General features: G+C 39.0%; 1 protein-coding gene across 4 annotated transcripts in view; it reads right to left on the bottom strand.

The window, feature by feature from the left end:
- The window catches only part of CORO2A (coronin 2A), a 179,439-nt gene that overhangs the window by 78,477 nt on the left and 88,564 nt on the right, over window positions 1–12,398 (bottom strand). Inside the window, exon 1 of one of the 4 annotated variants that reach the window (XM_020995604.1) lies at window positions 1,012–1,145. The exons of the other annotated variants lie outside the window; for them this stretch is intronic. Coding sequence (XP_020851263.1) covers window positions 1,012–1,074 — 63 coding nt within the window. The 5' untranslated portion in view covers window positions 1,075–1,145. Of the gene's footprint in view, window positions 1–1,011; window positions 1,146–12,398 lie in introns of those variants that run through there. 4 annotated transcript variants of the gene reach the window in all.

The raw sequence follows: 12,398 nt of genomic DNA, 5'->3' as shown, positions 1-12,398 counted from the left end.
CTGCGGCTTCCCAGATATCCCTACAGAAGTTACCAATCCAATCCTGCTTTTCCCCAGCACCCTACCAGACAGCTCATCCAATGGGAGATTCCAGATCTAGCCAAGAGTTCCATTTGCTCCTTCTCAAAGCTTTCCAATACCTCTCTAAGGGGAACAAACGAATCACTTCCAAGTTTTTCCAAGTTTTTAAATTCGCAAGACACTTTTCTCTTTACAGAAAATTACCTTGTAGTCATTTTTATTAAAGATTGAGACCCATAGATTTGGAATTCCAGGGTCTAAGGGACCTTAGAGATCATCTTGCCCATCATTCATTCCTCCCACTATTTTATAGAAGTGAAAAACTAGAACTAGGACTCTGAATGACTTGCGAAAGGTCACACAGAAAATAAGGAGCTGCTATTACTCAAACATGGATTTTCTGATCCAAAATCCAGGGTGTTTACTATAATGCCGTATTTTCAGGACATATACCTCTTAATCACTTCTAATAAATGCCTTTTAATTCACTGTAGGTTTAATTACTTTTGGATGACTTTGTGTTTCTGTGCTCTCTTCCCTTAGAGCCCTCCTCCACAGAGCACTAGAGTTAGATCTCCTTCTTTCCCTTCCCAGAGGTTCTCTCACTCCAAATGCTAGTCTTAGCAGATAATTAGAAAATTGTTAAATTAAAAGTCAGTAACTAAAACGGAAAGAGGCTCACTCCCCACTTCTTCTGTCCTCCACCTTACTAACCCGGATGAAAATATGGAGTTTCACATGAGAACATTTCCATCACTTTACTCAAATTATGATCATTGTGTTTAATGTATTGATTTTGCCTTTTCAATGTTTTTAGTATGACTATTGTGTCTGCTTGCCTAGAAGTTAACAAAATCAGCTTTGGCACCGTGAGCATTTGAAACTCTGGCAGTCACATATCTCACAACCTCAGACAATTGGAGAAGGTAAAGACAGTCTACCTTCTTTCCCTACCTCCACCCACTACCACTGTGGGTTCTTGTGACTTACCATCTTTTTGGTTCCCGAGGAAAGATGAGAATTTGAATCTCTGGGTTCCTGCCTCTTGGCCATCTCTCAAATGCAGAGAAAATAACACAGCCTGAGCTTATGTGGAATCAGCTTAGAACCATGCATCTTCCTCTTCCAGCCCAGCCTGTGTGTGGGTGTGTAGCAAACGACAATGAAATTTGAACTTGAAACTTGGTCAGTGTGGGTGTGTCAGTGTGGGCCCTTAGTCCTGGTCTGTTTACCTGTGACCTTGGGGGAATCTATTGCCTGTACCTTGTTTGACTAACCTGCCTCACCACAGTTGTCAAGCCTCCTATCTTATGCCCCAGGCTGCTGCCAGCATAGATTACTGCAGAGATTGGTCTTAATTTTGCTCAATTCAGATTTCCCTTCCAGGAGTTCTCTTCTACCTTCTGCCTTCTCCTTTATCCTTTCTTAAACAGGCTTGGAAAAGAATCTCCTTCAGAAATCCCCAGGTCCATAGGGCCCAGGCACAGGGAGTGTTTTGGCAAGACATATGATCAAGCTTGAGCCTGCATATGGCCCGTGGGAGAACGAATTCCCCAGAAGCTGCACCTTCCCTGGCTTGCAGAAATTGTCCTGGCTTTGTTCGGGATGAGTTTTCATCTAATCTGTATGTATCTTGTATGTGTGTCTGTATGAATGCATGTATCTCTTTCTCTATGTCTGCCTCTGTTTTCTGTTTCTTTTTGTGTCTCTCTCTACGTACATATTTGTATATTTCTCAACGTTTATATTTATATATTGTACTATTCAAAGTTATAATTATGTAAAATATGGTCATTGGTCCCAGCCCACTGGAAATAAGTAGTGAGAATTCAAACAATGAGACCACTTCAAGGGACTCATTATCCCCACTAATTGGAACATAGCTATGCTTAATAAATGCTTGTTGACTGACTGATTGATTGCTTTTCTTGATATTATATGGGTCAAATAGAATGATGGACAGAGTACCAACCTAAGAATCCAGAGACCTCAGTCAAGTCCTGACAATCATGAGAGTCTCTGTTTTTTCATCTGTAAAATAGGGATTATAATACCTGCACTATCTCCATCTCACAGGATGGGTGTGAAGAAAGCACCATATCAATGCAAAGGATTATGATTATTTGTTTTAATAATAAGTAAGTTTTGGCAAATCCTCTGGTTGCATTGCATATGAAAGAAGAGGTAGAATGGCACCCAAGGGGCATCCTCCAGCTTCCAAGAGATGGAATTCTGAAGCTGCTTTGTGGTTTACTCCTTACACCCAGGTTCTTTGCTTTATCAAAATAGCATCATTACTCTGCAATCCAGGACTGACACACAGGTGGAGATCCCTTGTACTAAGTACCGTTCTTTCTCCAAGTCGGTAATTCTGTCTTTTATCCCCCTAGCATGTATAAGCCTTTAGTGAGATAAATGATCCAGAGGCCCATCATTCCTATCAACCGGCCTTTACAAATACATACTCTTTCCTTAGCCAATCTAAACAATGTTGTTTTTTTTTCCCTTGAGGAGGAATAAGAGTTAGCACCCCAGTTTGCTAGAGCAGGATTCAGGTGACCAAGTTCTGGAATCAGCTACAGCTAACTGGCTATATTACTTTGGACCTTTGAAGAAGCATCAAAGAGCACTGGACAAAGAGCTAGCCCAAGAGTCAGAAAAAAGAGTCAGAAAAACCCAAGTTCAAGCCCCACCTTCGACACATACCGACTGGCTGACCCTAGTCAAGAGACTTTGCCTCTGAATGTGTGGGAGGTGGAGAGAGGCCTTAGACATTTATTAGCTACGTTACCCTGGGCAAGTCACTTAACCCTGTTTGCCTCAGTTTCCTCATCTGTAAAATGAGCTGGAGAAGGAAATGGCAAATACCCCAGTATCTTTGCTAAGAAAACCCCAAATAGGGTCATGAAGAGTTGGACACCACTGAACAACAGCAGCAAACTTTTTCTTTTTAAGACAATAAGCTACAGAAAAGTTGTCCATTTTCACCAGTAGAGGCAGTTTCCTTACTGAAAATTCCTATACTGATGAAATCATGGGTCTAGTCTTTCTCCTCCCCTTCCCCCCAAGACCTTGGATAAGTCACTTTGTTGTGCCTCAGTTTACTCATTTGGAAAATGAACGGATTGTACTTAGATGCCTTCAAACATCAATCCTTCCGGCTCTGACAGTTCATCAGTCTAGCAATCTGGGTGCAGATAAGGGAGGGTTTGTAGGGTGGGAGAGTCCTTGGGCTCTTCTTGGATGGAGAACAATGGGATTAGAAGAATTTAACACATTAACTTGCACAGTGTAGGTGATTCATAAATCCTTGTTGGGTTGAATTGAGGAGCCCAGAGTACTCTTGTCAGTATAGTAAGAAGGATAGGGCATTGTAGGGAGCCAAAAGGAAGCAAATGCAGACAGCTCCTCAGAATGTACTGGGAGATTCCCTGGGGGACGTTCCCTGAAGCAGAACCGAATGGTAGCCAATTACACCAGCATTTCTGTCAGGATATTTAAGGGAGTGAAATAAGAGGTAGCTGATGCATCTTGAACCAAACTGGCCTATCAATGGTGTTGAGGCAGTGTGTGGGTGATAAGTACCAATGCAGGGGAAGGGCTGGTTGAGGCCTAGAGGAACAAGGCTCTCTCTTTTTTTTACTCTCATGTGTCCTAATTGTGGTGAGTAGGAAGATTCATAGGTGTGTCTATGTGTCCAGGGTGCAGATTTGTGATGCCTCAGAGGCATTCCCCATGTTGTCTGTCTTAATCAGATTAGTGGAGATCATTTCTGGTTTCCCATTCTTAGAGAAGGGGGCCCCAACTGCTGGTTTCAGGCATAACTATATGACTTTTCAAGTTTCCTTTTCCTTGTTCTCTTCTTTCATTTTCTCCCACTCTGTGCCCTTGGCTTCTTTGGCTGGGAGGCCAGGTGGAAGGATACAACAACAGCAACATCTGAGTTGCTGGGCATTGACAAGGGTCTCATCAAGGATCTTCTAGCTTATAACAAGGGCGAGCCTTCTGATGAAAGGAATGTTCTGGCTAACTAAAAGTGGATGGATTGTTTATGATAAGAGGCATCTCCTTTAAGATATTAGAAGTTTCCTCTAGCACTGTCTTTCAGGCAAGCCATAAGAAAGTGCTATAGTGGAGAAAGAGCTGGCCTTGAAGCCAGAAAGACCTAAGATCAAGTCCTGCCTTACAGACATGCTAACTGTGTGACCCTGGATATGACACTTATAAGACCTCTAAGTGCTCAGGGCAATTCTCTAAGACTATAAGTTAGGACAGGGGGAGGGAAGAAAAAAAAAGAATTACATGACAATTTTATTATATAAATAAAAGGAACAGCAAGTATATATAATAGATTTGCAGTTTCATATGCAATCATCTTTTTTTTGTTATACTATGTTATGGAAATGCTTGTTTATTCCATAAATTAAAAAGAAAATAAATTTTTTAAAAAGACTATTAGTTACAGAGTAGGTTCTAATTTGCCCTGATAGGAGGAATTTCCTCACTTGGGAATGATTTCCTCACTGGTGGAATCATACATCCTACTCCTATAATTATGTTGCCTGTCATATCAATTTGTATATTTTTAGAAATATAACCCAATCTCTTGATTTACCAACAATGTTACTTTTCCTCACTAGGCTTCAATCTCCTCTTCTATAAAATGAAGAAGTTAACTTAGCCAAATGATGTCTAAGATCCCTTCCAACTCTGACATTTTAAGGTTCCTTCCTACTCCGCAGGGTGGGAGATGAGGATTTGGGAATCATTCCCATAGCAGTGAAGTTGAAGCCAGAAAGCAAACGAGAGAGACAGGATTGAAGAGACTCAGATTTTTTTTGAAAGGTGAAAAACTCAAAGGTGTTATTATTTCTATTATTAGTAGGATGAAAAATGAAATAACAATGGCCTCTATGGAGATGAGCAGTAGAGTATCTTGGGAATTTCACTTTTGGTCAAAGACTTCCCAGGGCTGAAGTTGCCATATTTCTAACAGTCAATCAAAACAAGAGTGAGGTTGTGAGGAGGAGGGAAGAAGAAGGTTAGGAGCCAATTTAGAAGAATCTTGTTTTTAGAGATTTAGTTGTCAGAGAGTCCAATCCCACAATTTTCTTGTTGAGATGACTGAAGGCCAGAGAAATGATTTGCTAAAGGTTTCATAGTAAGTAGAAGAACCAGGATTTGGACCTAAGCCTTCTGACACTGAGTCGGTGCTCTTTCCATTACAATTTTTTTTTTGTGATACTATAATGCTGAGTCTGAATGCCAGAATGACCTCTTCCAGTACAACTGCACCAGTTGGCACTGGATTCAATTCTCGAGTTTGGGCAGAAGACTACCTTCCATTCTACTACTCCCTCTTATTCTAATCCCCTGTCTTCTACTCAGAAAAGATAGCTTACTAGTTTTGTAACTGGTGAGCAAATATATTTCAGACAAAATAAAATTAAAAGCGTTTGAATATTGAACATAAAAACACATACTACATCATTTTACCTAAGGAAAAAAAAAAGCTGACATTGCTGCAAAATCTTTCTGGAAGAAAGAAGTTTCTAAAAGAAGTCCTCCCACTGTGTAGGGAGAGTTGATTCAATGAATATAATGCCTATATCCCTAGAGAAATAAGAATAAAAATGAACAGTTTTCATCCTATTGGGAAGAAGTGGATTGAATTAATTCATTAGAAGCCAGTACTTTTCTTTCCTTTTTTTTTGTCACTGAACATTAAGGGGCTTCAATGGCTGTTGGGGAGATGAGTTGCTATATGAAAGTCTATTGGTTTTCAGCAAGTGTTCATGTCATTTTTTTCCCCAGAGATAAGACAGATATCAGAAGGACCAGAGCATGTTTTGTTTTTTTTTTTGTAAACAGGATGGTATGGTAGTATTATTATTGCCCATGGCTAGTGAAACTCTCTCCATATATTTGGTACAGTGGAAAAGGTAGGGGAGTTGGATTAAGTGAATATGGATTTAAACCTCAGATTTGCTGTTTACTACTTACATAAGTCATTATGTGTCTTTGGGCTTCTTTATTCTCATCTGTATAATAAGGGAATAAGAAGATGTCCAAAGTTCTTTCTGGATCTAAGTCTTATAAGGGGATGACATAGGAATGTGGAAAGAGCATTAGATTTGGAGTTAGGGGACGTGAGTTAGTATCTTGGTTCTTCTACTTGCTACCTGTATGACCTTTCCTTCTGTGGGCCTCAGTTTCCTCTTCTGTAAAATAAGGAAGTTGCATTCAATGACATCAAAGATCCCTTCTGGCTTCGACATTCTAATGAAATATGTGCTAAACTCAACTATTCTAATGTGTAATATGAGCCAGCTGGACTGAATGATCTTTAAAGTTTCTTTCAGCTCTAAATCCAATTTTCCTGAGCTTCTTTTGAGTGCTCAAGGGAGGAAATGCAGAGTCAAGGAGCACACTGCCCCCCCACAGAACATTCAGATAGTAGGTTACTTGGATCATAACTGAGAGGGCAGCTTTGGGGACAGTCCAGTAATTCTTTCTAAAAGACCTACTTATGTTATCACACCTCCCACTCATGAGTAATCACCACAGTAGCCAAGATAGAATATAATGGAAAATACCAGCAGCTGCATCTCAAATCATCTCCTGAATGTCAGAATCAAGATCAGAAAAGCCAAATTGGAATTTCATTTTCCCTTCAAGCAGGAACATGTCTAGAAATGATAATAACCAGGTAGTCAGATTTCAGATATCCCTACTTGATTGGCTAAAGCAAAAATAGCTGAATCAGGCCATATTTATCCAATACTATTTCATTTAAACCACTAAACTAGTTTGTTCCACATAACAGCCTTATAATTATCTTACAGTGCTTCACCCTTGCCTTACCCTATGTTGATAGAATAAAACTTTGGCCACACAAATGGGTAGGAGCAGAATCATAACTATGGTAGGGCATGTGGGGCTTTGTTCTAGCTGTCATGAGATGAAGGACACACTTCTCTAAAGGAGTGTGCTTCCTCCTCCACAATGTCTCTGAACCTCTAAGACTTCTATTAGCCCTTGTCTTCATGGAAGTTGAAAGGGAGGTGGGCTCCAGGAAAGAGTGAGATAACAGGGTGATGATAGGTCAGTATAGGTTGAGAGAGAATGGGAGAGTGTTCTCTTAGCACACCCCCATCATCCTGTACTTCTGTGGGGCCATGGGACTGTGGGTCAGTAAAGTGAGGAAGGAGAGGAAGGGGAGAGGACATCTCTTCTCCTACCAAAACTATGGTGGCCTTCCTTAAATGTATTTGCCCAAGGCACTAGTATTCCTAATTCCAGTTCTGCTTCCTATATCCTGTGATCTCTACTTGACTGTATAGCTGTTACTGAAGAGTATCACTTATTCCTCTCACGGTGTTCCAAGAGGAATAATATTCTAATCATTTCTTTAAAACAGACTCCACAGAGAAATACATAAGAAAGGAAATAAACATTTATTAAGTACCTACTATATGCCAGGCACTCTGCTAAGTTCTTTACAAATATTATCTCATTTGATCTTCATGACAACCCTGGGAGGTAGGTGCTATTATTGTCCCCATTTTACAGTTGAGGAAACTGAGACAGACAGAGGTTAAGTGACTTACCCAGGGCTTCACAGCTAGTAAATGTCTGAGCCAGACTTGAACACGTCTACCTGACTCCAGATCCAGAACTCTGTGCCACCTGCCTCTGATTTCTCTTCATAAATAGAAATGAGAGGGAATGAAATTGATCAGCTTTCTCTATATTCCTTATACATAACCCTATACCATGGCTCAAGAGTTTAAATTTTCATGGTTTAAAAATATGATATCGATAGTTCTTCATTCATTAATTCGATAGAGATTGGATGAGACCTTGCTTTGTGCAAGATTCTATGATAGGAGGTGAGGAACATGAGAGCGCAGAAGGACCTGGTTTTCTTGCCCACAAAGAGCTTCCACTTCACTGAAGCTGACACATAAAAAGAATGTGAAAGTACAGAAAGTCCAATGGGAATTCAGAGAAAGGAAAAATTATTTTCAATCTAGCATGTATTCATTCATTCTGCAAACATTTATGAAGCACCTACTGTATACAGAGGACTCTGCTAGATGTGTGTGTGAGATATAAAGTATAGATAAAACAGTTTTCTCTAAAAAAAACCTTAGTCTAGTAGAAGCATTTAGGCCAGTTCTTAAAAGATAGGAAGGAATTAGAGCTGTGGGGAAGACATTCCAGCTGGAGGAAGCATAAGTACCAAAACACACAAAAGAAAGCTGTGTTTGGGGAAAATATGTCATGCAGTTTGGCAGGAGAATAGACTGAATGAAGGGTAGTAGTGGGAGACAAGGACAGAGAAGTAGGTGGTGACCTTGGAGGACCCTCAATACCAGCCTAAGGAGCATGGACTTTTTTCAGTAGGTAATGGGAAGTCATTGAAGAATTTTTGAGCAAAGTTGTGATTTGAGAAGATAAATTCACCAGCATGTGTAGAATGGATTAGCAAGAGAGAAAACTGAAGGCAGTGAAACAATTAGGAGGCTATTATAACAGATCAGGTACAAAGTCAAGAAGGTCATAATTAGTGTGGTGACTGTGAAAATAGTAAGAAAGAGACAGAGGTGAAAAATATTTTCTTCCTGGTGAATGGAAATGTGGGCAATATTCCTATCTTTTAATTCCCTATGCCACTAAAACAAAGCTACATAAATTAAAAAAAAATGTGGATAGGGATAGTGACTGGAGATTTAATTGGTATATGGAATTTCCAGATGAGGAATCTCAATCTCTCTCTCTCTCTCTCTCTCTCTCTCTCTCTCTATTTAAAATAACTACAGACAGCATAAAATACCTGGGAGTATAACTGCCAAGACAAGCCCATAAACTACATGAACAAAGTATACAGAATACTTTTTATACAAATAAAGTCAGACTTAAATAACTGGAGAAATATTAATTGTTCATGGGTGGGCAGAGCCAATATAATAAAAATGACAATTCTACCTTAATTAATCTACTTATTCAATGCCATCCCAATTAAATTACCAAAGAATTATTTTATTGAGTTAGAAGAGATAATAAAAAAAATTCACTTGGAAGAACAAGAGGTCAAAAATATCAAAGGAATAAATGGGAAAAAAATGTAAAGGAAAGAGGTTTAATGGTACCAGATCTTCATCTGTATTATATGGAAGTAATTATTAAAACTGTCTGGCAATGGCTAAGAAATAGAAAGGTGGATTAGTGGAACAAAGTAGATACACAATACACAGTAGTGAATGATTACAGTAACCTCGTGTTTGACAAATGTAAAGATTTAAGCTTGGGGGATAAGAATTCATGATTGTTGTTGTTTGTCCTTCCCTCTCGAAGAGAACCAATGATATCAGGAGGGTGATGTCTTGACTTGCAAGTGATTTGGATTTAAGTGAAGCAGAGATGTGCAAAGTGATCAGCCTCACTCTCTCCTCCAGAATCATCAGAGTCCAAGACATAGGTCAAGATGACTGGTGAATGGCCCCCATCAAATGGAGTGGGGAAGACTTGAAGGAGGAAGACCAACCAGAAGGTTATGGTAATAGTTCAGGCACGTGGTGACGAGGGCCCACGCTAGGATGGTGGTAGGAAAGGTGTCAGAGGAAAGAAGTGAGCACATACAAGATATGTTACATAGATGTAACAGGAATCGGATGTGAGGGGATAAGACAGAGGAGCTGAGGATGACACCTAGATTGTGATCCTGAGTGACTGAGAGAATAGTGGTACCCTCAATAGTAACAGGCACTTGATAAACAAGTTCGTACTCTTATTAATACCTGTGTGAACTTGGAGAGTTCACTTAACCTCAATGGCCCTTGGCTTTCTCATCTATAAAATGTTTAACTAGCTTCCTAAATGCATCCAAGACAAATCTAATCCTAGATATCTTAGGAGAGCACTATCTGGAAGTCTACGCTATAAAGAATCGATAGCACTTTCCTGCCTGATTCAGTGCCAATGAATTGGATTCTGTTTTGGTATCCACCAACACTGAAAGCTATTCAGTTCAGCTCTGCAAACGATTTGATAAAAATTGTTGGGAAAACTAGAAAGAAGTCTGGCAGAAACTAGGTATAAACCAACATCTTACACTATTTGCCAAGATAAGATCAAAATGGATACATGACCTAGATATAAATGGAAATATCATAAGTAAGTTAGAAGAACATGGAACATATTATCTATCAGACTTATGTATAGGAGAAGAATTTATGAATAAACAAGAGATAGAGAGCACTGTGAGATATAAAATGGATAATTTTGATTACATTAAATTAAAAAAGGTTTTATACAAATAAAACCAATATAACCAAGGTTAGAAGGAAAGCAGAAAATTGGGGGAAAAACTTTATAGATAGCTTCTCAGATAAAGATTTCATATCTTAAATATATAGAGAACTTTGTCAAATTTGTAAGAATATGAGTCATTCTCCAATTGATAAATGGTCAAAGGGCATGAGTAGGTAATTTTTTGATGAAGATTTCATTGAATACTATATATACATATATTATATACAGTCATGAAAAAATGCTCTAAATCATTATAGATTAGAAAAATGCAAATGAAAACAACTTCGAAATATCATCTCATACCTATCAGACAGGAAGTGAAAAATGACAATGTTGGAGAGAATGTGGAAAAATGGGTACACTAACGCACCGTAACATCACAGATCCAGTCCCAGTTCTTAAACATTTAATGCCTCCTAGGTATAGGACACTATACTCAGATCCAGATAAGATATAAAGACAAAAAGCAACTTGGTCCCTGCCTTCAAAGATCTGACAGCTAAAACAGGGGCATCATGTAAGAACACAAACACTGAGGGTAAAAGTCAGAATGTAATAAGGGTCTAGAAGGCATCGAAGGAAGAAGGGTGAGAGACTAGAATGGGAGGTATTGCTCTGAGCTAGAGGGAATCAGGGAAAACTTCCTGGAACAGATGGTGCCCTGACTAGGACCCTAAAGGAAGAGACAGATTTCCATACATAGGCATGAGGAATAATTTGTGGAAATGCACAGGTCGTAGGAGAGGGCAACATTAGCTGTGTCAACATTTTTGATGAACTCTTCTGGCCTGGGCTTGGTTAATTTGTGAGAATGAAAAGGGTCAGGAGAGAAGAAGACTGCCATTAAATTGGCCAGTGTTTCTTTCGAGGAACTTTGATTTTAAATGATCATTTCCAAACCTCCATTTCTCACCCCCTCACTTCACTGTCTTAGCGCTCCTGCATTGGGGAGAGGATGCCTTGCTCCCTCTTCCATGCCAAAAGTCTTGCTTCTCTCAGTTTCAAATTACTATAGCTCAAGGGCTGGCTGAAAAGTAAATGAAACTGAATCCATCCTGGGACATAGGACAAGGTCAGAGCCATGAGTAACCTAGCATCAACTGTAGGATTTATGGCTTCAGGAAAAGAAAAAAACAATCTGGTTTGGCCTTTAGTCATCCTTGAGAGAATGGTTTTAGCCAGTTTGAATGGGAATTTTCTGTAGGTCAGTAAGTAGACTGAGCTTCTCAGAGCCTTTTCCTCTCTTCTAGAACCTGCTTGGAGCATTGGGTCTGACCTATCTAGGTTAAGCAGTGTACATGACTAACTGATAGATTTTCAAACCATCCTTAAAAACAAGGGTTCTTAATTTGGAGTCTGAAATTAAAAAAAAAAAATATATATATATATACACACACACACACACACACATATATATATTGGTAACTGTATTTCAACATAATTGATTTCCATTGTAATTCTACATATTTTATCTCATGTATTTAAAAAATTGTTCTGAGAAAGGGTCCATAGGCTTCACCAGACTGCAAAAGGGGTCCAGGTCACAAAAAAAGGATGCCTGTTTTAGGACATTAAAAAAAAACCTTGGCTAAACATTAGTAATATATAGTATACTATATTTTAAAATTATATTCTTAGAATAAAATCAAAAGAAATAAATATCTGAATAGTAGCTACCTTTCTCTGTAAATCTTTACTGTTATATGTCACATTTAATCTAACCCTGGTCTTATCTCTTACCCCTAATTAGAAAAGCACTTTTTAATCTTGCTCTGAATCCTTTTCTTGCATCCTTGAATCCTTGAATTCCCTTCCTCTGCTGACAGAGAACTCGTAAACCTGAAGCCATATTTCTTTTGTTAAAACCTTTTCAACTGCTGGCTTCAGCAAGATTTCCTGACTGACACTGGATTTTAGTGCCCAGCCAGCAGCTTCTCAGCACTTTTTTATGATTTTTCTTTTTTTTTTCCTCTCTCTCTCTCACTCAGCTGGGAAGGAAATACTACCACATTTTGAAGTCTCTTTCAAGTAATGCTCATATTGATGACTGCTTTCTGCTA

Source organism: Phascolarctos cinereus, unplaced genomic scaffold (assembly GCF_003287225.1).
Source record: "Phascolarctos cinereus isolate Bilbo 61053 unplaced genomic scaffold, phaCin_HiC Scaffold_4;HRSCAF=312, whole genome shotgun sequence".
NCBI classification, from domain to species: domain Eukaryota; kingdom Metazoa; phylum Chordata; class Mammalia; order Diprotodontia; family Phascolarctidae; genus Phascolarctos; species Phascolarctos cinereus.
Note: the sequence above shows the minus strand (reverse complement) of the source record. Positions and strands in the feature narration are given on the sequence as shown.